A 25,000-nucleotide genomic window follows, 5' to 3' on the forward strand; every position below is an offset into this window, starting at 1 on the left:
GAAACAGGAAGTGCCCCAGAACCAGAGGTCCGCTCGGCTCCATTAACACAGGAAATTATGAGGGGGGCACCCGGGGGGGGGGGGGGGGGGTAACGAGGAGGAACGTTCCAGAAGCAGTGCTGTAACAGCCTCCCATTGTTGTCGTCTGGGTTGGATCAGCTCGGAGGTTCTGCCTGCAGGCGCTGTGAACTCGCAGTGTTTACATGAAATCATCCAACAGACCGGCCCTGTTGATGGTCAAAGGAAAACTCTCTCTCTCTCTCTTTCTCTTTCTCTCACACACTGTCTCTCTTTCTTTCTCATTCTCTCTCTCTCTCTCTCATACACACACCATCATTCATTCACACATACTGTATCTCTCACACACGGACTCTCTCTCTCTTACACACACACATACCATCATTCATCCACACGTACTGTATCTCTCACACACATGCGCACACACACACACACACACATTCATCCATTCACACATACTGTATCTCTCTCCCTCTCACACACACACACACATTCATTCATTGACACATACTGTATCTCTCTCTCTCTCACACACTCACACAGGTTATTGGTGACGCCCGTAGGAAGAAGTGTAGTTTTCTTATATCGGTTGTTTCTGAAATGGGGTTATCGTCTGGTTGAGCCGTGCACGTGCGCATTTCCCAGCCTCTCCTTTGCTACCGTGAAACTACCAGTGTACGTAAATGCAGTAATTATCTCATTAGCATTTGTTTGATTGGTTGCTCTATTGCTGTGTTGCCTCTCGTGTACAGCTCATAACCTTACTGTAACATTCCAATACTATGAGACTGACCTGGCTGATTCTCACATTTAAGAGAATTCTGGCCAAAATTCCTGAGGTTTTTGCTAATAAACCAGCGCTCAGTTACTTCTTGCAAATTTCGATCGTGTGTAGGTGGGGCTTCAGTTGGAAGTGGCCATTCAAGCCAAATCGGCTAATGTCCAATAACATAACGCTGGCGAAAGCCTGCAGCATTTTTTAACGTAAACCGAACCGAAGTCTTACAAACTGTGACTTGCCTCATCCCGGAGACGTCTCGTTTTGTTCCTTATTCCAGTGTCCTTTATGATCAGTTTGCCTTGGCAGCTGCGTCAGTTCTGTGGACGGGAGCACCCGTCAAATAATAACATCGCGAACATTTCGGCTATCTTTGTGGCTTGACGAAAGCCTTAGGATACCGTGAGAAAGGGCGCACCGTTTCGTCGGTTCGTCGTGGAACATTAACAATCAGACGAGCCGGTCGGCCCGCGAGCTTTATTTTTCTGACATGTTTATATACAAAAACGTGGGGGGAAAGAGGAGGACTTGTTAGTGTTTGTTTCAGCCCATAAATCCGTGACGTTCAGGCTTGTTTGGAGAGTAATGGAGACGGGCTGCGGCCGGTGAAAAAGCTCGCAGAAGCGCGGAGTCTGGTTAGCTTGAAGCTGTTATTAATGATGGATATTATAAACATGCCCGAGAAAGCGGGATCACATGGGAATGCTTTTTAGGACCCAGAAAAAAAGAAATCAAGAGTATTTCCATAATGCTTGTGGACACAGGGAGCCACCCCCCCCTCCCCAACACACATGCACAAAAAGCACACCCCCCCCCCCCGTTTTTAGTCTGCCTGGGTGGTCCCGCAGACAGAATACCATGCCTGTTTTCAACTTTAATAAGATTACAATTGTCCGAAAATATCCAACCAATGTCTGTTTCATGAATCGAGGGACAATTGTTTAATTGGATTAAAGCATGTAAAATGTAACAGGGTTTTTTTTTTCTCTACACAAGAACATGACAAAGATGAAAGATATGGGACGCGGGGGGGTGGGGGGTGGCTGGGGGTCTAGAGGTTCCCAGGCCTGTAACCTGCAGAGTCAGCCCCATAGAAACCAGTGCCCCCACCCAAAATTTCACATTTTTAACAGGTGTGTGTGCACATGTAAGGGAAAAAAAAAGGAGAGCACTGAAAGATGTTTTTGTTTTTCCATTGGTTTCTGTAAATGTCTCCAGAGGCTCATGTTTTAAAAGGAAGGGAACAGCAGGGGTTTTAATGTTGTGCACAGTAGAAGTGATGGATTAAATTTGATTTGGGAACGGAGGGGGGGCTAGCCCGCGCTAGCATGTGTCAGTCTGGGAGGTCTGGCTCGCGGACCGAACGGGAAACCGTTCCCTGGAACTGGAATATGCCGTCGGAATTTCATATTAGCATATCATATTGGAATGTGGTGTTTGAACTGAATCTGAATGTTAAGGTTTGGACTTCATTCCTCCATCAGAATATAGCAATGAAATGTATAAACTGTATGTAATTATTGCATTTCGGTGTTGTCGTTAGTGAATAGGGAATACAAAATCCACCATTACATCGCCCACAAAGGCTGCAGACTAGTTCCTGTGGTGGGCAGTGACGTCGGTGGTTTCTGCTTGTTTCAGTCTAAGAAATTCAAATCCCCGTTGAGAGAAAAGTGGAAATATTTGAACAGTCAACCTGGTGATGTTTGACGGCATTGTCTGGCTGACTTGTCCAAGCCCGCCCAGACCACACACACGCACATGCACACACGCACACACACACACACGCACATACACACACACACACACACACAAGCACACACACACACACACGCACGGCTTCCCACAGTCAGTGCTGACCCTGGCCCGAGTTTGATTTCAGGCTCCGCGGCTCATCCTTGCTCTGACACGGTGCCTGACCAGGGTGAACCGCTCAACGCTCTCATGTTATGGCGGACATCTTCCCGACTGAAAGAGAAACGCTGCCCAGCAAATGTAAACGCTTCGATGCTCGTCAGGGCCCTGTTCCACGAAGCAGGATTTCTGAGTTAGCCGGATAGCTGCGCTGAGCAAAAAACCGGAACTCTCCCAAATCTGGAACATGGACTGAAGTGAAAACAGCTATTCTGTGTTTTACTCCACACAGTTATGGTGCTAACTCAGTAATCCTGCTTTGTGAAACACCCCCCCTGGTGTGTGAAGGCTCTATTGACCCCTGTCTCTGCTCACACCCCGATGAGAAGGCTGGACTCGTGTTTGTTCAGTATTGTTCGGTTCTTGGTGTGCGCGTTCTGCGTCGTGTTGTGTTGAGGCGACAGTGTAGCGCACTGCTGTGGGAACTGTGCGCGCGATTCCGAGGTTGCGGGTTTGATTCCCGGCCGGGCCGCTGCTGTTGTACCCTCGAGCCGAAGGCACTTAACCTGAACCGCTCCAGTCGAATATCCTGCTGGGTAAATGGCGCGTTTGGAAAGAATGTAAACTGTGCAGCTCATATAAACCTTAACTAGCTGAAATGCAATTAATGTGGGTTACAGTTCTCATTAAGGACCTATTAATGCATTGTGATGTTGAATTCATTACTGCTGTAATGTGTGTTCATTATTGTAATGACTTTACAGTTGTTCTGCTCCGTCATACACAGTCCTGTGTTTCAAATGCAGTCAAATTTTTTTATTGATTTAGCCTCCTTAAGGAAGTCCAATCTTTTCACCACAGAGTGGTATATATGCGTGTATGCAGCAAGCCGTTCTATATGTAACAATATTCTGTTGACTGCCAACTGGGACAAGTGAAAAATTGTGAACATTGTCCAGAACTTTGGCTTTTTTATACATCGTTACAGCCAACTCTCAGAACTCCTGTGCTGAAGTGTGTGTGTGTGTGTGTGTGTGCGTGTGTGCGTGTGTGTGTGTGCTGGGCCAGTAACACACGGTTATGTGTTTTGCTAGCTCCATCTGTGGCAGCACACAGTAATTGAGCCTGTTTGGCATGCTGATAAAGCTGGAATTTTAAATTCGCACGATGAGTGAGTGAGAGAGTGGAATGATTTTCCACGTCCCTGTACAGGAAATGCGTGCGCGCATAGCAACACACATCGGTTAGTTTTTCCATCACAATAAAGTCGTAAATGCTTACCCCATTGTGTCAATAAACACAGTCAGTGTCAGATATGATTCAAAGAAGTTTATTCTGAACTCACAAATGTTGCGCACCCACAAAACTAATGTACAACGGCTTGGTTGAATACTCTTCTTATTGGCTGGGACGTGGGCATTGTTTTTCACTCATCGTCATGGCAAATTCAGCAGGGGTGTGCATTGTTATGTCACAGTCGTCGTCATTGCAAATTCAGCAGGGGTGTGCATTATTATGTAACAATCATCGTCAAGGTAATTTCGGCAGAAGTAAGCATCATTGTACAGTAGTTCCCCACCTGACATTTGGAGACCGCTTCAGTTGCCTGCCCAGTTCCCCTAAACAGTGTGTGTGGGTGGGGTCCAGGGCGTGGACGTAGCATGAGACACTTTGTCTTCTGGGGTGCAGATTTCTCTGGCCAGGGGAGGGAGGGGTGTGTATGCCTGTCCTCTAGCTGTCAGATGCAAAGTCATGGTGATATGAAAAGCCATTTGAAAGCACTTTTGCGTGCCGCTTGTGTGTACATATTTTTAGGCCCAGTTGTACCGTTGTGCGGTGTGGACGTGGTGCTAAGCTCACATCCACCGGGGCAAGGCTTGTGCGTGCGTGCATGTGTGCGTGTGTGTGTATATTGTGTGGATGGTGTGTCTGTCTGTGTGTATAATGTGTCTGTGTGTGTGTGTGTTGCGTGTGTTGCATGTATTGTGTGTCTGTTTGTGTGTATAGTGTGGGTGTTTGTGTGTATAATGTGTCTGTTTGTGTGTGTGTGCATTGTGTGTGTGTGTGTGTGTTTATAATGTGGGTGTGTGTGTGTGTATAGTGTCTGTTTGTGTGTATAATGTTGGTGTGTGTGTGTGTTTAGTGTGGGTGTGTGTGTGTGTGTGTATAATGTTGGTATGTGTGTGTGTGTGTGTGTGTGTGTTTAGTGTGGGTGTGTGTGTAACGCGGGCCTTCTCTCCCAGTGGGGGGCAGGGTAAATCGAGAGCTGCAGTACACCCGGCAGCAGATGGGGGAGGAGGCCATGTTCAACCCCCAGCTGATGATTCAGACCCCCAGGGAGGAGGGCGCCAACCTCCTCACCGTGGAGGCGCTACGGCAACACCTGGACTCCGCCCTCAAGGCGAGCAGAGTGCAAGTTTACATGTACAACAGGTGAGAGAAACACCTTTACCTTTTCACAGGTGAGAGAGCTTCTTTACCTGTGTGACAGGCGAGAGAGTTCCTTTACCTGCACGCCAGGTGAGAGTGAGTTCACCTATGTAACAGGTGGAAGGGCACGTTGACCTATATAACGCTGTATAACAGGTGAGAGAGCACTTTCACCTGCGTATCAGATGATACAGAACTTTACCTGTGTAAGGTGAGAACCACTACTTGTAAAAATGGTATGTAGAGACTTACCTTCATAAGAGTTGAGAATGCAAGTTTACTTGTTTAAATGTGAGCTTATGTGTGTAAATGGCAAATTTAAGTGTGCCTGAATGCACAGTTATGTAGTAAAAATATTATATTGTATGTATTACATTCTTTATGGAAACATATACCTTGGTATCATGTTTTTTCTTTTTTTTGTGTGCTGAAAGTTGTCCATAGCTATGAAATGTTAACTCTTGCTTTTCTCTTTTTTTTTAGACAATGGAATTTGGAACATTTATGCTACAAATCAGGAGAACTAGTTACAGAAGCAAACGTCATGGACCAGGTGAAGCGACCGGATGTGATCTATTGCCATTCATAAGGAGAAATAAACGGCCATTTGAAGGACAGAATACCTGAGCGATTTCTCTTGTGTCGTTTCAGATTATTGAAAAATTATATCCATGTTTAATAATCACTCCACTGGATTGCTTCTGGGAGGGTGCAAAACTCCACTCAGGAATGTTTTATCTACCGTGAGTAGTCCTTCTTTTTTTGTTTGATATAAAAAATGGAAAGCAAATGGGGGTTTATTTAGGTTGAAGTTTCTCTGTTTTTTGTCTAAACTGAAAGTGCAGTCTTATATGTTCAGTGCTTTCCCAGTCTGTGATAAACTATGGGGATTTTAACATTCCAGTGGGTGTGAGTTTTTATTGTTTTGAAGAAACACCTTGATGAATTTCGGTCTGCTTGGGTGTGTGTGCCCACGTGTGTGCGTGGCTGTGTGTGTGTGTGTGCGTGCGTGCGTGTGTGTGTGCCCACGTGTGTGCGTGCGTGCGTGCATGCATGTGTGTGTGTGTGTGTTTGTGCGTGTGTGTGCATGCATGTGTGTGTGTGTGTGTGCGTGTGTGTGTGTGTGCGTGTGTGCGCGTGCATGTGTGTGTGTGTGTGTGTGTGTGTGTGTTACACACCACTGGCCCCATTGTAACCGCAGTGCATGGCTTAGTGAATAGCAGTGCTGAAGGTTCACTGCTGTACTAATGCAGACCAGAGCCGCTCTCCCAGTGCACAGAAAATAAGCATTTCACTGTGTTCTGCTTGGGAGGCCTGGAAGAAAGACTCAAGCCTGGTTAAGCACACACAATGTGGCCTGAACCACAGTGAGACAGCCAGCACTGCAAGAGGGGATGAGAGAAAGGGAGGGAGGGAGGGGGGGAGAGAGAGCGTGAAAGAGGGAGAGATGGACATTGGGTGGGTAGAATTTTAGAGGGGACAAACGTTTTCCCCTCCCTTTCCCTCCGCAGAATGCAGTCATGTTACAGTTATCTGCTGTAAAAAAAAAAAAAAGTTCCCCCTCGATTTGGAAACACTGCGCCATGTTTTTTGTAAGGTGCCTTAAAATTGGAATGAAAATTGGAGAGAGAGAGAGCGCGAGAGAGAGCAACAGAGAGAGAGGGACAGAGACAGAGAGAGAGAGAGCAACAGAGAGAGAAGGACAGAGAGAGAGAGAGAGAGAGAGCAACAGAGAGTGAGGGACTGAGACAGAGAGAGAGATTGGGCGGAGTAACCCCCTTTCACAGCCAGACTGACACTAAAGAGGCCGGTCTGTGGTTTGGCTAGTGGGAGTGAGGGATGGCGGCGTGATTCATTTCGTTTGGTCAAAGGGAGACTCCACGCAGGCTGAAACCCAAGCAGTGCCTCCCTCTTCACCAGGCCGTGAATCACGTCCCTGCAGACAGAGTGAAAAGAGCAAACGTGTTTCAGTGTCTAATCCCGTAAGAGCGGCTCTTACTGCTTTGTGTCCGACTGAGCAGAGCGCGGATATCACAATAAACAGTGTTCTGCACAGGTAGATATCAGCATTGTTTTGTACAGGCAGATATCACGATAAACAGTGTTCTATACAGGTAGATATCACAGTGAACAGTGTGCCATACAGGTAGATATAATTATGAACAGTGTTCTATGCAGGTAAATATCCCAATGAACAGTGTTCTCTACAGGCAGATATTAATTAGCATTAATTTGTATAGGTAGATATCACAATTAGTAGTGCTCTGCGCAGGTGAATATCACAATTAGCAGCGTTCTGTACAGGCGGATATCAAAGCGAATGGTGTGTTGTTCAGGTAAAGTTGGGATATCGGGACAAGCAGTCATATTCACATTTTTAAATGCTTAGGTCATGCTTGTCAATATCTACTTACACAGCTACAAAGATACACTTTCAACCATTTATACAGCAGAATGTTTACTGTAGCAGTTCAGCTTGAGTACATTTTCCAAGGTTTCAAACAAACGTCCCACCTGGGATTCAAACCTGCAACCGCTGTGGTCCCAGCCCTGCCCCTTCTACCACAGCTCTACACTGCCCCCTAGAGCAGAGTTGTGTGTGTGGAGTTTGGGGGGTAACTGGGACTGAGTTCAGTGCGGTTTGGGTGTGGGGGGGGGGGGTGGTTAAGGCGCGGTCTGGCCCCGGGTCCAGCTCAGCGCCTGTGTTTTGTCTGCAGAGGCCGGCCCCCCATGCAGTGGACGAACTTTGACCCCGTGGAGTTCCTGGGGGACCTGCGGCGTCTGAACTGGGCGGTGGACAGCTGGGAGGAGATGCTGCAGAAGGCCGAGGTCGGTCACGGGTACATGGACCGGCCCTGCCTGAACCCGGCCGACCCGGACTGCCCGCCCACCGCGCCCAACAAGAACGCCACGCGGGTGAGGGAGCCCAACGCGCAGCGCCGAAAATACCAAACACCTTCCCCTTACCCAAACACCAGGCCCTTACCCAAACAGGCAGCCCTTACCCAAACACCAACCCCTTACCCAAACACGTTCCCCTTACCCAAACACCAATCCCTTACCCAAACACCAGCCCCTTACCCAAACAAGCACCCCTTACCCAAACACCAACCCCTTACCCATACAGGCAGCCCTTACCCAAACACCAACCCCTTACCCAAACACATTCCCCTTACCCAAACACCAACCCCTTACCCAAACAGGCAGTCCCTACCAAAACACACACCCCTTTCCTAAACACCAACCCCTGAAAATACATGCACCCCATTTCCCTTAGCAGGTATTCCTTACCCAAACACCAACCCCTTATCCAAACATGCAACCCTGAAAATGCACGCACACCATCACCCAAACGTGCACCCCTGAAAATACATGTACCCCTTAAAATACACGGACCCCTTTTTTTTTGCGTTGGCACCCTGGTTGGAGCCCTTCTGATTGGCGCCTCTCTCTCTCTCTCTCCCTCGCCCCCTCTCTCCCCTCTCTCTCTCTCTCTCTCGTTTACCCTGCAGCCGTACGACATCGCGCGCGTGCTCACGGGCGGCTGCCACGGCCTCTCCAGGAAGTACATGCACTGGCAAGAGGAGCTGATTGTGGGCGGAGCCATCAAGAATGGCAGCGGCCAACTCCTGAGGTAAGACCGGGAGGGGGGAGAGAGGGGCTGAGGGACAGAGAAGTTATCAACGGTACAGAATTGTGACGCCATTTTGTGAACCAGCTTAAAGCTCTCTCTCTCTCTCTGTCTCTCTCTGTCTGTCTCTCTCTCTCTCTCTCTCTCTCTCTCTCTCAGTGCTCAGGCCCTGCAGACCATGTTCCAGCTGATGACTCCTAAGCAGATGTATGAACACTGGAAGGTCTACAGCGACGTCTCCCTCATCAACTGGAACCAGGAGAAAGCAGCCGCCATCCTGGAGGCCTGGCAGCGCCGGTACTCTGAGGTACAGGGAGAATCACTATCATACGCACACACACACACACACTCACCTAACACACATACACACACACACACACTCACCTAACACACATACACACACACACACACTCACCTAACACACATACACACACACACACACACACTCACCTAACACACATACACACACACTCACCTAACACACACACACACTCTCACCTAACACACATACACACACACACACACACACACACACTTACCTAACACACATACACACACACACACTCACCTAACACACATACACACACACACTCACCTAACACACATACACACACACTCACCTAACACACATACACACACACACACACACACACACCTAACACACATACACACACACACTCACATAACACACATACACACTCACTCACCTAACACACATACACACACACACACTCACCTAACACACACACACAGGCACACGCTTAACACACACATGCACTTGCACACGTACACACAATGCTTCTGACTGGAGGTCAGATTAATGTGTGTGTGTGTGTGTGTCTGTGTGCGCGCTTTTGCTGATGGTTTGTGCTCGTATTGTGTGTTCCTGCGATGAGCTGTACTGGTGCTATTGCCTTGCATGCAGTTGAGTTCAGGAGTGAAAATGTGCATGACCCCCCCCCCCCCCCTCCACTCTGTGCTGGTGGGCCACGCCCTCTTTTTCGTGTCCCAGTGAAGGGGCGCGCGCTGCTTCGGGGTGGCGGTCAGGCCCGGGCCGGCCCAGCTGCGACGGGCGGGGCGTCTGGAACGCATTAGCGAGGCGTCGGGTCTCTGCCGCAGATGGGGTCCCCATTGGTCGGCTTACGTGTGACATCATCTGGTCTTTGTTTTCGAGGGCTCTGACCTCTGCTCGGCACGCTGTGACCCCACCTAACGGGTGGTGGGGGGGGGGGGGGGTCGACCGCAGACAAGACTTTGGGGGACGTTACAGAGTATCGCGGCAGTAGTGGTAGAAGTGGATGCAGAGGCTGTCTCTCTCGCCCCTGAAACACTCATTACCTGTCCAGAGCCAACCTGCTGTAAAAACAACAGAGCAGAGTCTCTGACCAGTACAGAATGTATTATTTTTTTAATCGTTATTTTTAAATTTGGGGGCTGCCCCTTGAGGAAGGCAGTCTCAGCTGCGCAGATGCCTGCAGCTGCGTAGGTCCTGGGCCAGGATGGTGACTGCATATCCGCCAGATGCGCAGCTGCGTGCGTTATCTCTGTTTTATTTGGAATCTTTGAAGGAGTTTGAGCTGTATCCACAGAGAGTTCCTTACTGCGCATACACTCACTGTGAAATGCATCTTTACTCTGTATTACTTACAGTTTTTAACACACTATGTGCATGCTTGTGTGTGGCTTATGTCAAAACATGGCTGATCCTGGACTCTGGAAGTTGCAGTTAAAAAAAAAAAGAGTTGTAAGCCCTTGTTTTTTGGGGGTGTGGTGTGTTATCAGGTATTCCTGATAGATGAAGAGTGGGACAGTATTCTACTACGTGCTTCCTGTTTCATGTTATCCATTTCCTGTTACGTTCTGTTTCCACTTTTTTCCCCCTTGTTTCCTGTTATGTGCTTCCTTTTATTTGTTTCCTGTTATGTTTCCTGTTGTCCATTTCCTGTTTCCTGTTGTTTTCCCTGCTGTTTGTTTCCTTCTTCCCGTTAACCCCTCTCTTCCTGCCTCCTCCCCAGGCTGTGCAGCAGAGTGTCTCCATTAACTCCTCCCAGAAGGTGCTCACTTTCACGACTACTACCTTAGAGGACATCCTCAAGTCCTTCTCTGACATCAGCGTGATCCGCGTTGCCAGCGGTTACCTGCTCATGGTGAGGCTCTTTGTCCTTCTCCCGTCTGTCTGCAGAGAAACTGCCAATGAGAAGGGGTTCTTAAGGTGTGTGTGTGTGTGTGTGAGAGTGTGTGTGTGTGTGTGTGTGTGTGTGTGAGAGTGAGCGAGTGTGTGTGAGAGAATCTGCGTGTCTCTGTGAGAGTGTGTGTGTGAGAGTGTGTGAGAATCTGCGTGTGTCTCTGTGAGAGTGTGTGTGTGTGTGTGTGTGTGTGTGTGTGAGAGTGTGTGTGAGAGCATGCGTGCATGAGTGTGAGTGTATGTTGAGTGTGCGTGAGTGTGTGTCGTGTCGTGTGTGTGAGCAAGCCTGAGTGCTAGTGTGTGTTGAATGTGTATGTGCGTGTGTGAGAGAGTGTGTGCGTGAGTGTGTGTGTTCACGCTGCTCTCTCTCTCTCTCTCCTCTCCTCCAGCTCGCCTACGCCTGCCTCACCATGCTGCGATGGGACTGTGCCAAATCCCAGGGTGCCGTTGGGCTGGCGGGCGTCCTGCTGGTGGCGCTGTCCGTGGCGGCCGGACTCGGGCTCTGCTCCCTGCTCGGCATCTCCTTCAACGCCGCCACCACTCAGGTACCGCCCGCTCCGCCCGGCGACGGCCAATCAGCCGCCGCGCATACGTAATGATGGCCAATCAGCCGCCGCGCATACGTAATGATGGCCAATCAGCCGCTGCGCATACGTAATGATGGCCAATCAGCCGCCGCGCATACGTAATGATGGCCAATCAGCCGCTGCGCATACGTAATGACACGCCCGTTTTCTCCCCCCGTGCGCAGGTTTTGCCCTTCCTCGCCCTCGGCGTCGGGGTGGACGACGTCTTCCTCCTGGCGCACGCCTTCAGCGAGACGGGCCAGAACAAACGCATTCCGTTTGAGGTGAGGACTGAACCCCCTGCCCTGCCGGAGCTGGCGGAGAGTGGGCGCTACACCAGTGAGAATGAATGGCTTTAATATCACGTGCTTAGCAGCTCATCAGAAGCTGGCCTTGAGATCTTCCCGTTGAAAAGAAACAGGAAGTGGATTCTGTATCGATTGGCGTCGTTGGCCAGGTCACGAAAGAAACGGGGACCATTGTCATAGCAACAATTCTGGCAATCTTGGCTTCTCTTTTTCTCACAACTGAGTATTATTTGGTATTTTACCTTGTTGAGGGAATTCACACAATAATTGTTGACTGAACAAGTGGCTGTCAAATCTTCCGTAAGAGCTATTGAAGTTGTTCAAGGGAACAGGAATAGGCATAGGTTTAGTTCCAGTGAGGTGTGATTTTGTTAACTCTGGCCTGCTAGCCGGAGGAGCTAGCTAATGCTTGCCGAGTTGCCTGCTATTGAAGAAAAAGTGAATCAGAACCACTGACATAGTGTGCTTGTGCACCTGTGTACTTCAGCAACTTTCTTGCTGGTGTATGAAATGGGGTTGTGACAATGACAGCGAGCACTGTGTAGCTATGGTAGGTAGGTAGTTAAGGTAGCCAATCTTCTTTTTGGTTACATGGTCCGTTTTCTTGTTTTTTTTTTGTCGTTTTTTTTTACAGTAGCAAGAATCACTTAAGTGGAGTTTCACGTGCCTGGTCCAGTAGCGTTACGGTTTTGTTCACGTAATGGTCGAAACGTGACTTTTCTGCAGATGCTGTAAAAGCATGTTGCTGTAGTAACCGTTCCAGAATGCTGAGGGTAATTCACACGTGACCCCTGAGCGATTAAAGTTCCGAACCGTTGCCGGTAGGGCAGCATGTGTGAAAGGGGCTACTGTGATGTCACTGTGATGTCACACAGTCCGTCCTCTTTGGGTTCTGAGTGTCAGGCTGTGTCCGGGCACGCATTTCTCTTCTTCCTTCACACGAGCACAGCAATCTTATCGCTCGTGAGAAAAACAAGAGGTACGGCTCTCTCCTTTCCTCTCTCTCTCTCTCTCTCTCTCCCCCTCTCTCTCTGTCCGTCTGGCGCGTTCTCTGGCTTCTGTTATCTCTCGTGTTTAGGAATGTGTGAGCGCTTGTCTGCGCTTGCGATGGGAGTTCAAACGGCTGGGGCTGGGGGAACAAAGCGGAGCGGTGCGGTGCTTCGGAGGGGTCGGCCCTATCTCTCTCTCTCTCTCTCTCCCTCTCTCTCTCTCTTTATCTCTCTCTCTCTCTCTCTCTCTCTCTCGCACGCCCGGGCGGGCCAGCCGGCCGGCCGCCGTTTGAAGTCGGCGCTGCTACGTGATTCGCCGCGCCGCGCGGTGGCTGCTAGGCGACGCACTGTCACTGCGTGAGCCACCTCAGGGCTAGGGGCAGAGAGAAGAAGAGAAATAATAATAACAATAATAGTAGGTGATATCCATAATCTCTCATCCATATTGTACCTAGTTTCATGCCAATAAAGCACTTTTAGAAATTTGTGAGAGAGAGGGATATTGTCCTTGCCCCTTGAGAGAACAAGTCGATGTTTTTGAGAGGGGGGGAGAGAGATAAAGAGATAAAGAGTTGGATTTCTTTCCTCCTGAGCCTCTGCTTTCTTTCATCACACTGTGAAATGCTTCTCCGCAGACAGACAGGCAGCCAGACAGACACGGACAGGATTCATCCTGGTTGCCGTGAGACACCTCGGTGGCTTGTGGGAAAGCAGTTACCCATAATCCCTAGGTGGAGAGTGAGGGGATTTTACTTGTCATGGGACGGGTGGACGGGCGGAGAGGGGGGCGAGGGCGGCGTGTGTTTGCTTGTTTCGGTGTTTGTGAGGGCTTTTGGTGGAGGCGTGGCTCTAGACGCAGGCCCCGCCCACCCAGACTCCTGGCCCCGCCTTATCGTCCTGGCCCCTCCCCTCTGTGGTTGAAATGAAAGTGAAGTGTTTTCTGCTGGGAGGGGAAGAGCATGATCTCTCCTGTCTGTCGGGTCCATGAGAACAAGCCTCGCTCTGGGTGGCCTTGCAGAGTCTGTGTGTCTGTCTGTGTGTGTGTGTGTGTGAAAGAGAGAGAGAGAGAGAGAAAGAGGTAGAGAAACAAACAAAAAAAAAACAAAGGACAAAAGCATGGTGAAAGGTCACAAAGGTGCATCATTTTGGTGGATGTACGTGCATTTCTTTATGCGTGCAAGTCTATGTTGTGTACATGCGAGTGTGTATGTGCACGTTCATGGGAGCCTGGGATCTTTCCCCTTTCTCCACATACGCGTGTAGTGGAAACAGGAAGCTGATTTAATCTAGCAGAGCTCGTTAAACTGTCAGTCAGACTGAGGGCATTAGTCCCTTTAAGGAACATTAAAACACTCACCAATCATAATGTGTACAAGCTGTCAGAGCGGTCTACAGCACAGTGTGTGCATGTGCGTGCGTGTGTGTGTGTGTTTATGTTGTACATATGGGACAGTGTGTGAAAGTGTGTGTGTGTGTGTGTGTGTGTGTTGTACATATGGGACAGTGTGTGCAGGTGTGTGTGTGTGTGTGTTGTACATATTGGACAATGTGAACGTGTGTGTTGTACATATTGAACAGTATGTGCGTGTGTTGTACGGGGCAGTGTGTGATAGTGTGTGTCGCCCCCTGCAGGACCGGACGGGGGAGTGTCTGAAGCGGACTGGAGCCAGTGTGACCCTGACCTCCATCAGTAACGTCACCGCCTTCTTCATGGCTGCACTCATCCCCATTCCAGCACTGAGAGCCTTCTCCCTGCAGGTCTGTACTCTCTATCCCTCTCTCCTTCTATCCCTCTATCCCTCTCCCTCTATCCCTCTCTCTCCCTCACCCACCAGCACTGAGAGCCTTCTCCCTGCAGGTCTGTACTCTCTATCCCTCTCTCCTTCTATCCCTCTATCCCTCTCCCTCTATCCCTCTCTCTCCCTCACCCACCAGCACTGAGAGCCTTCTCCCTGCAGGTCTGTACTCTCTATCCCTCTCTCCTTCTATCCCTCTATCCCTCTCCCTCTATCCCTCTCTCTCCCTAAGCCACCAGCACTGAGAGCCTTCTCCCTCCAGGTCTGTACTGTCTATCACTCTCTCCCTCTCTCTCCCTAAGCCACCAGCACTGAGAGCCTTCTCCCTCCAGGTCTGTACTGTCTATCACTCTCTCCCTCTCTCTCCCTAAGCCACCAGCACTGAGAGCCTTCTCCCTCCAGGTCTGTACTGTCTATCACTCTATCCCTCTATTCCTCTCTCTCTTCCCCTATCCCTGTCCCTCTGTCCCTCTCTCTCTCCCCCTCTATCCCTCTATCCTTCTCCCTCCCTCAAGCACTGAGAGCTTTCTACCTACAGGTCTGTACTCTCCCTCTCCCTCTATCCATCTCTCTCTCCCTCTCTCTATCTAGCTCCTGCCCTCTGTTCCCTTCTTATTTCTCTCCCCTCTTCAGTCCTCATCCCTCACCCCTTTTCCCATTTAATTCGAGCTCCGCCCCCCTGTCCTCCCTGTTTCGGATTAGCCCTCCACCCTGTGTCAGTCCGGCGACTGTGTCCCGCCGCAGGTAACCCTATCCCCCCGGGCGGATGGGCGGGGGGCCGGGAGGATTGGGGAGGGCCGGGGGGGAGGGTCGCGTTGGCATGCCCTGCACCTGCAGTCAATCAGTGGCGGGACAGGACCCTCGAAGGCAGACAAGCCGGGCCTTTTGAGGGGGATCAGGGACGTCCCGAACGTGAACCGGACGGGGACAGCAGGCCGAAACGCACCGCCAGAGCCAGGGGAGACAGCTGTCAAAATACAGAGAGGGTCCGCCAACCCCCCACCCCCCTCCCCCCCCCCCCTGCGACAGCTGATCCAGGATCAGTGCAGTCAAAATACAGGGAGGGTCCACCCACCCCCCACCCCCTTCCCCTGCCACAGCTGATCCAGGATCAGTGCAGTCAAAATACAGGGAGGGTCCACCCACCCCCCTATCAGCGTAGTTTAGCTCCATTCCCCGAAGAATGACTGTTGTGTGTGGAATGCTTAAACTGATCTGGGGTCAGCTTAGCTTTACCTTCTTCCTGTGAGCGTGACTTATTTACGGAATGCTAAAACTGATCTGGGGTCAGCTTACTGTACTTTCCCCCTTCTTCCACATGCAGCGAATATGTGCAATGGTCAGAGTGGTGGTGGCAGGTCTGGGATGGGGGTGTTTGGTGATGGACTCATTCTCCATTACTGGCTTGGCGGGTTGGCGGTGGCACGCTCGTGTGGCTGGCACTTTTACACATTTCCTGTTTGGACAGCTGGGTGTTTTGCTGAAGCCGGATAAGGCTCAGGGTTAGCTCTCTGCTCAGCCATGCAAAGGTAGTACCCCACAAAGATTCGAACCTGCAACCTCCTGGTTTGAACTGGAATTTCGAAACCACCAAGCTGTGCATACGCCGGCCTTCATCGTAGTGCATTTTGGGTAATAATTTTAATTTTAAGAGAGACACTGTTGACGTGTATAGCAGTGCTGAAGGAGACTGCTGTTGTGATTGATTGAGTGATTGATTGATTGAGGGGGTTAGTTTCAGATCTGGATTGATCTGGGTTCTGTATTAGTCTTGGTGAGGGATCATGTAGCATTCTAGTCCTAGTTGCCGCTGGCTCATTTGATGCTTTAAGGCTGTGTGTGTGTGTGTGTGTGTGGGCTTTTGTGTGTGTGTGGGCATGCTTGCGTGCGTGTGTGTGTGCTTGCGTGTGTGAGTGTGTGTGCGTGCTTGCGTGCATGCGTGCGTGCGTGTGTGTGTGTGCGTGCTTGAGTGTGTGTGTGCGCTTGCTTGAGTGTGTGTGTGTGTGTAAACATTCCAGTGAGTCTCTGTGGCTCAGAGAGGGGATTAAACTCTCTATGCACCAGTCCTGACACAACCTGCCTCTCTCTCTCTCTCTCTCTCTCTCTCTCTCCCCCCTCTCTTAAGGAAACCCTCTACATAGCTGTGGTCTGCTCAACTCTCCTTTTCAGAATTTTCATCTCTTCTTCGTCTTTCCATTCTGTTCACCCTCTGCCGCCCTCCATCTCCATTTGTTTCTTTTCCTTTTTCCATCTTTTTCTCTCAAGATTCTTCTCTCTGTCTTCAGCTGTCCCTCCGTCCCTCTGTCTGTGTGCGCGCCTGCGTGTGTGTGCGCCTGTGTGTGTGTACGCCTGTGTGTGTGTGTGTTCCGCACACGGTGTGGAATGAGAGAGGGAGTGCTATGAGAGAGCAGCGATAGGGAGGTGTGTGAGGACAGGACAGGGCGGGGCGGGGCTGTCTCATCACCTCCAGGCCCTGCCCCCCCCTCCCTCCCTCCCCCCCCCTTCCCGCCTCCCGTCTCCTTGGGTGGTCTGGCAGCCGGGCAGGATACAAGCTTCACCCTGAGATGGGCCCCTGCCTCCCCCCCCCCCGCGCCTCCTGCTCCGACCTGCTACTCTCTCTCCCTCTCCGTCTGTCTTTCCCTTCCTCCCCCTCTCCCTCCGTCTCTCCGTCTCTCTTTCTTCCTCCCTGTGTTCTCTCTCTCTCTCTCTCTCTCTCTCCCTCCCTTGTTTGTTCTGGGCCCTAATCCACGGTGGGTGTTAGCTGGATTACGTTGTGTGAATGAGTGTGTGCGCCAGCGGGCACACGCGTGCTAACCGTCCCGGCTCGCCCCCGAAATCCCCCGAACCCGCCTCGTTCGGCTGCTATCGGGGCTCGCGTTCTCGGGAAGGGAAGCGGGGCTGGGGTGGGCTGGGGTGGGCTGGGGTGAGGAAGGAGTGCAGGCGTATCAGGACACACCTCTTCTCCTCTCTGCTTTTCGGGAGACCCCCCACCGTCAGTTTTTTACTCATCGCGGTCGCGGTTTGGCGGAACCCCGCAATTTTCCCACAATGCACTCCTTCCTCCTGTAAACTGGTGTGACTGAGCGCGGGGCTCGTAAAAGCGAGGGAGCCTGGTCTCTCTCTCTCCCTCTCTCTCTCTCTCCCTCTCTCTCTCTCTCCCCCTCTCTCTCTCTCCGCTAAGACCAGTAAACAGGCCCCGCCCACCGCATACCCCGTTAAATAAACCAGGAACTGCGGGCCTCTCGAGGGGATTAACCGCTTTAACACGGTCCTTTCACGTTCCCGACGGCACAGGGAGCGGACCGCGGCGCTCGCGAGGAAGCCGCTCTCGTGACCGCGCACCTCTCGCTTAAAGCACGTTCCGCAGACCAAATAAACAACAAAAGCACGCTGAATACTGAGTTTAAACAAAAAATACATGTAGTGAACTACAGAAAAGGAGAAAAACAAAAAAACAATTAAATCAGGTGAAACTGCAGTTAAGGAGGACGGAGTGTAGCACAGTGGGTAAGGAACTGCGCTTGTAACCGAAAGGTCGCAGGTTCGATTCCCGGGTAAGGACACTGCCGTTGTACCCTTGAGCAAGGTACTTAACCTGCATTGCTTCAGTATATATATCCAGCTGTATAAATGGATACAATGTAAAATGCTATGTAAAAGTTGTGTAAGTCACTCTGGATAAGAGCGTCTGCTAGATGCCTGTAATGTAATGTAATGTAAAAGATGATGAAAGATGAGTTTTTGAAAGGGTTGAACCTGGAGTTTTGAAGTTCAACCTGGTTCTGGGAATTGCATACTTGCTATTAGAGTGTTCTGTAACTACAATAAATATGAATTTGAAATACTTTAACTCTTCGGATGCTGGTGGAAAAAAAAAAAAGATTTAAACACCGGTAGTCTGGGAATTTTCCCTGAAACATGTCGGGACTTGAAACGTGCAGTTGTATGAGAGACATTTTGTTCTGAACACTGGTGGTCGGGGTGTGTGGGTTTTTAAATTGTGGGTAATGTGTGGGAATGTATGCCCAGCTGATGGGTGTTCGAGTCTCACCTCCTGGTTAATGGTGCAGTGTGGGGTTATTGCTGGAGTGTCACTGAGGCGTCCGCACATCTGGTTTCTCGCCTTTCTGCCAGATTTTTCCAGATAGTCTTTTTCCGGTACCAGTGACGGTGTTGACCGTGTTTTTTTAACCGCGCGCTGACCGCGTGCGTCTCTCCCCCCCTGGCAGGCGGCGGTCGTGGTCGTGTTCAACTTCGCCATGGTCCTGCTCATCTTCCCCGCCATCCTCAGCATGGACCTGTACCGCAGGGAGGAGCGACGCTTCGACATCTTCTGCTGCTTCGTCAGGTGACCCGGCCTGCGCCCGCGCCTGGAACTCATTTTAGAGTCTTCTCCTGAAGAGATCATTGTAAAAAATAAAAAAAAAATGTGCAAAAATAAGAAAAAATACATTTTTTTCTTGGCTGGGGACTTCCTGTGTCTTCTCTCTCCCGGTGCGTCCTCCAGTATTAATATTACCGCGGCAACCGCTCGGCCGTGTCCGCAAGCAGATGTAGGGACTGCCGCGGCTGCCGTGGTAACGGGTCACGTGACATGAAACATGTCCAGACGTGGGAGGGCCGGTGCCCTACCCTCCGCTTCCTGTCTGCGTGGTCGGGGCGTTTCTCCCCCCCCCCCCGCTGGGGGTTGAGGGGGGGGGGGGCAGACCCGCTCCAGGCACAGAGCTCCTCCACACTGTCTGCACAGTTCCTCACGCCGTCATTGACAGGAAATGAAAGCCCAAATAACAGCACCTTCCTGTGAAAGAACTGCACTTACTGCGGCAGCTCTGCGCCTTCTACACCAGAGTCCCAGTACCTGCAGAACACACACACACACACACGCACGCACGCACACATACACACATACGTAAGCACAGACACACACTCACGCACGTAACATATCTGGAATAGTAAAAGCCAGATTGCTACGAAATTTGATATAGACATTCATGTTCTCAAGAGAAAAAGGAAACCTACTGATTTCGGTGGACCCCTGGCCTTCCCTCTAGTGCCACCATTTGACCTGATATTCCATTTGTGATTGAAATATCTTGACAAGTCATACCCTGATAGCCCTGAAGTTTGCTGTGTACATTCATGTTCCCAAGAGAAAGAAACCAATTGATTTTGGTGACCTCTAATGCCCTTTCCCCCTCTCCCCCTCTTCCAATCTTCCCCTCTCCCTTCCTCCATCCTCCTCTCTCTCCCTTCTCCTTCTCTTGCTCACTGCAGCCCCTGCGCTAACCGGGTGATCCAGATGGAGCCTCAGGCCTGCCTGGACGGCCTGAACAGGAGCCGCTACAGCCCGCCCCCCTCCTACGTGACCCCGCCCCCTTCCTACGTGACCCCGCCCCCCTCCTACAGCAGCCACAGCTTCGCGCAGCAGACGCAGATCACCATGCAGTCGACGGTGCAGCTGCGCACCGAGTACGACCCCCGCACGCAGGCCTACTACACCACCGCCGAGCCGCGCTCGGAGATCTCCGTGCACCCGCTGCCCGTCCCCGCCCCCGCCGCCGCCGCCGCCGCCGCCGCCTCCAACCTCAACAACAACAGCGCCGGCCCCCGCGCTGGCGCCCCCCCCGCCCGGGCCCCGGGCCCCGACGCCGTCAGCTGCCACACGCCGGAGAACTCCAGCTCCACCCGGGACCTGCTGTCGGGCCCCCCCGAGCCCGCCCTGCGCTGCCTGGAGCCGCCCTGCTCCCGCTGGACCTTCGCCTCCTTCGCCGAGAAGCACTACGCTCCCTTCCTGCTGCAGCCCACCACCAAGGTGAGCCCCGCCCTTCCCTGCCCCGCCCTGCCCCTCCCTGCTTCATCCTGCCCAACCCTACCTCATCATGATCTGCCCTTCCCTGCCCCTCCCAGCCCTGCCCTGCCCCATTCGGACCCGCCCTTCCTGATCCTGCCCCCCCCCAGTCCCCACCCTTCCCAATCCAACCCCATCCTGCCCTACTCAACTTGCCCTACCACTCCCCAGTTCAGTTTTGTTACTGTTTAGTTTCTTTTATTACGAGTCGTCTGATTGGTCCAGACAGCTCCAGTCCCATTGCACCATAGGCTCAGAATGCTCGGTCTGCCCACCCATATTCAGCCTGTGCCATTCCAGCTATTTAGGATCCCCCCCATAGTACAGGGCAGCTGTCCCTCTGCGCTACTGGGCTAAGTCATCATGCCCCCCCCCCCCCCCCGCCACCACTGTATCCATGGTGACAGCCCCCCACTGCCACCACTGTAACCATGGTGACAGCCCCCCCCTCCACCACCACCACTGTAACCATGGTGACAGCCACCACCCCCCCCCACCCCACCCCCTGCCACCACTGTAACCATGGTGACGGCCCTTGCCCGGGTTGCTGGCCAGGTGTCCGTCTCTCAGCGGCCGATCTCCGGCGTCTCCCCCGGGCAGGTGGTGGTCATCGTCCTGTTCGTGGCGCTGCTGGGCGTGAGCCTGTACGGGACCACGCGCGTGCGCGACGGCCTGGAGCTGACGGACATCGTGCCGCGCGAGACCAGCGAGTACGACTTCATCGGCGCCCAGTTCCGCTTCTTCTCCTTCTACAACATGTACGTGGTGACGCAGCGCGCGGACTACGCCCGCCAGCAGCCGCTGCTCTACGCCCTGCACCGCCGCTTCGCCTCCGTCAAGTACATCCTGCGCCAGGACGGCGGCCGCCTGCCCCACATGTGGCTGCACTTCTTCAGAGACTGGCTGCTAGGTGAGAGGGGGGGGTGTGTGTGTGTGTGTGTGTGTGTGTGTGTGTTTGTGTGGCTGCACTTCTGCAGAGACTGGCTGCTCAGTGAGAGGGGTGTGTGTGTGTGTGTGTGTGGCTGCACTTCTTCAGAGACTGGCTGCTAGGTGAGAGGGGTGTGTGTGTGTGTGTGTGTGGCTGCACTTCTTCAGAGACTGGCTGCTCGGTGAGAGGGGTGTGTGTGTGTGTGTGTGTGTGGCTGCACTTCTTCAGAGACTGGCTGCTCGGTGAGAGAGGTGTGTGTGTGTGTGTGTGTGTGTGTGCGTGCGTGTGTATCTGTGTGGGAGGAACGGAGACAGAGGAAGTCATACCAGCAGTAGATCACAGGGGGCAGGGAGGGTCTGTTAATAATGAAAACATTAATATATTTCATGGGTTTTTTTTCTGAGCATTAAATTAGCTGGAGTGACCCTGGCTGACTCACTGAGTCCCAGAGTGCAGCTCTGTCTGTTGCTCTGTGTGTGTGTGTGTGGGTGTGTGTCTCTCTGTGTGTGTGTGTCTGCTGTAGAGCTGAAGGACCTGCTCACACAGACAGCTTGACTTCCCTCAGACAGCTATCTGAACCACTGAACACTACACCGCTTATGACCAATAATCCACATATACACACACACACACACACACACGGACATATACACACAGACACACACAGACACACACATAAACACACACCCTTATGAACAGTTATACCCACCTTGACTGAAATTACAGATCAAACCATTCAGGCACAAAAAAGGGGGTGGTCACAGCAGCAATAGGGAAGGCATAAGCTGACCCAGCAGTGGGTCACCCCTTATGGAAGTGGATCAAGTGCATCAAGATATTGTAACACTTCACTTCAAATGGGCAAATACTGTATGTAAATTATTGGTAATTTCAGTATGTATTTCAGCGATATAATTGCCATGGTATTTGTAAAAGTGCACATGCTGACGGTACAATGCAGTGTATTTGGCTCCAGTAGGGGGCGCTGTTGTGACTGACTCTCTTCGCGGCAGGTCTCCAGCAGGCGTTTGATCGCGACTGGGAGGCCGGCAGGATCACGCAGGCCAGCTACAGGAACGGCTCGGACGACGGCGTCCTGGCCTACAAGCTACTGGTGCAAACCGGCCGGAGGGATAAGCCCGTCAACATGAACCAGGTGGGTGTGGGGTCCGAGCCTCCGCGTCGGGTGTGGGGGGGTCTCCCTCCCCGTCAACATGAACCGGGTGGGTTTGGGGTCCGAGCCTCCGCGTTGAGTGTGGGGGAGGGGCCTCCCTCCCCATCAACATGAACCGGGTGGGTGTGGGGTCCGGGCCACCGCGTCGGGTGTGGAGGGGGGCCTCCCTCCCCATCAACATGAATCGGGCGGGTGTGGGGTCTGAGCCTCCGCAGCCTCCGCTAGGCGACAGGGAATTTAGGCGTTCTCCTCCCCGTGGCGGTCGTCGTCGGCGATATAACTGTCGCGCTCCCGTGGCGGTTTTACCGCGCGCGGGAGCTCTCGAAGGGGGGTGGGGGGGCCTCGGTCCCCCCTCCCCGAGAAGGCCGTTAGCTCAGGGGCGGCTGGGAACATTCGGCCCAGACGCGGGCCCTCCTAGCGGCTGCAGCCGGGCCCGCATTAAATATGACAGTTTAACACGCTCGCCGTGTTTCCAGTTACCGCTCAGCGTGAGACACCAGCCCCCAGAACCAGAGCGGGGAAAAGAGTTTACACACTGCCGCGACGAGGAGGTGTGTGTGTGTGTGTGAGTGTGTGTGTGTGTGTGTGTGTGTTTCTGTGCGTGTGGTTGTGTGTGTGTGTGTGTGTGTTTGTGCGCACTCGCATGTGTCTGTGTGTATTTGTGTGAGTGTGTGTGAGTGTGTGTGTGTGTGTGTGTGCGCGCGTGCATGCATGCGTGTGTGTGGTTGTGCAGGTTGTAGAGAGCAACACCCTCCCGTTTAAATTTTTTCCCTTCCTCTTTTCATCGGTGTTGTATGAAGACGTCTGCGTGCGCCAAGGTTTAAAAAAAAAAAGAAGATAAAACCCAAAGAAATAAGAGGATAAGAACGGTGCTGGCGCGCGTCCCGTGATGTCATTTCCTGTGCCTGTGCGGGAGAGGGGGAGAGGGCCGCAGTGACAGGTTGAAGGCGTCCAGTTGTTGCATATCCTGCTCTGTAATTGAATCCAGATCTTTGGAATCCGTCTTTTTTATTTTTTTTTTTCCTGCCTTTTTTTCCCCCTCGTCCCGCCGCTGCCGCGACTCGGCCTCCTCCTGATTGGCCGGAAAGGGAGTGTGAATCCACGCCGGCGGGCTGCGCCCCCGAAGCTGAATGTTTTATAACCGCACGCGTGGGGCTTCGAAAGCCAGAAGGGCTCGGCTCGCTCCTGGACTGACGTGTTCTCCAAAAACTCGAAAATAAATCCACATTCTAAACAGAAATCCTGCTTCATTTTAAGCTGGGAAGGCAGCTTTTTTTTGTATTTATAAGATTTATAAATTGAATGTGTATGTATTTTTATTAATTTTTTTTTACACCTTGCACTTTAATTACTAGAAAAGTTTACATTCATTTGTAGTTTTTTTGGTTTCCAAAAAAAAAAAAAAAAAAGCAAGTGGTTGTCATGGACACTGTTGCCGTCGCAGTGGCTTCCTGTGCTCTCTGCTCCTCGGGGACCTTTTTGCTGTAGTGCCGGGCATTGTGGGTATCCTCGGTCTGGTGGGGGGGGGGGTGGGGGGGGGGGGGTGTGTGGAGAGTGGGGGAGGCGGGGGGTGTTGGCAGCGTTTCCACAGATGTTGTTGTTATTTTTATAGCTCCCTCTGGTGTGCTGGGTGGCATTTCCTCAGTGTTAACAGCCAGGTTAACTGCACACAGCCCTCGCATGGGGACCCATGCCAACTCTTTTTACTGTCACGCTGGCTCCGCCCACTTCGCCCCCCCATCCCCCCACGCATGTGCCCCCCCCCCCCCGTCGGGCTCGGTACCTTCAGGTACCCTGGGATTTAATCTGCCAGAGCGGTGTTCCTAAAAGCTTTCCCACCCTCCCACCAGATTCCGCATTTGCTTGCTTATTTTAAGCCAATGATGGGGCTCGTGAGCGCACTCACCGCGTTTCTGGGGCCCAAAATGGCTGCTGATTGACGGGTGAAGACGCCGTCCGCTGGGTGAGCTTGGGAGGTCCTGTGAAAGGGGAACGTTGGTCTCGCCTCGCCCCGGACCGGCCGAGTTAATATTTTTCCCTTTTTTTTTCCCCGAGTCGAATTTTTCACGCTTGCGTTTTAAAAAAAGCATCGATTGACCTGCAGTTCCCTAAAGAAAATGAAGTGATTATTAAATTATTCCCCCCTCCACACCCCCCCATGCTTCTCGAAGGCAGCGGGAGAGAACACGCGACCCTCTGGGGCCGGGATCTGAAAGCGGGCGCTGTTCGCGGCTGTTTGCCCTTGGCCGGAAAAATTAAAAAGCTTGTTTTCTCTCTTAACATTTAAGCTGTTTGGTTTCGGTAAACAGAGTTCTGTGTTTGTTTGCGAGGAACATTTCTGTGGTTTTTGAGGGGCGGAGGGGGCGGGGCTAGGAGGGGTTCTCCCGGTCAGTAGCGCGTCTGTTCTCTGAGTCCCGCGTTTGTGTTCTTTTTTTTTTGGGGCGCAGCTGAGACGGCAGCGGCTGGTGGACGCGGACGGGATCATTAACCCCGCG

At 52.0% G+C, this 25,000-nt stretch overlaps 1 protein-coding gene across 4 annotated transcripts in view; it reads left to right on the top strand.

The window, feature by feature from the left end:
* Window positions 1–25,000, top strand: part of ptch1 (patched 1) — a 54,938-nt gene that overhangs the window by 18,906 nt on the left and 11,032 nt on the right. For all 4 annotated transcript variants that reach the window (XR_004761219.1, XM_035379557.1, XM_035379556.1 and 1 more), the window contains exons 3-17: window positions 4,894–5,083; window positions 5,564–5,633; window positions 5,732–5,823; window positions 7,798–7,996; window positions 8,593–8,714; window positions 8,871–9,018; window positions 10,727–10,858; window positions 11,286–11,441; window positions 11,648–11,746; window positions 14,392–14,517; window positions 18,785–18,903; window positions 19,830–20,367; window positions 21,004–21,313; window positions 22,345–22,487; window positions 24,953–25,000. The exon at window positions 24,953–25,000 is cut by the window's right edge and continues 136 nt beyond it. Coding sequence is in view for 3 of the 4 variants with exons in the window: in XM_035379557.1 (XP_035235448.1) it covers window positions 4,894–5,083; window positions 5,564–5,633; window positions 5,732–5,823; window positions 7,798–7,996; window positions 8,593–8,714; window positions 8,871–9,018; window positions 10,727–10,858; window positions 11,286–11,441; window positions 11,648–11,746; window positions 14,392–14,517; window positions 18,785–18,903; window positions 19,830–20,367; window positions 21,004–21,313; window positions 22,345–22,487; window positions 24,953–25,000 (2,492 nt within the window). In the remaining variant the exon portion in view is untranslated. The remainder of the gene's footprint in view (window positions 1–4,893; window positions 5,084–5,563; window positions 5,634–5,731; window positions 5,824–7,797; window positions 7,997–8,592; window positions 8,715–8,870; window positions 9,019–10,726; window positions 10,859–11,285; window positions 11,442–11,647; window positions 11,747–14,391; window positions 14,518–18,784; window positions 18,904–19,829; window positions 20,368–21,003; window positions 21,314–22,344; window positions 22,488–24,952) is intronic.

Source organism: Anguilla anguilla, chromosome 10 (assembly GCF_013347855.1).
Source record: "Anguilla anguilla isolate fAngAng1 chromosome 10, fAngAng1.pri, whole genome shotgun sequence".
NCBI lineage: Eukaryota > Metazoa > Chordata > Actinopteri > Anguilliformes > Anguillidae > Anguilla > Anguilla anguilla.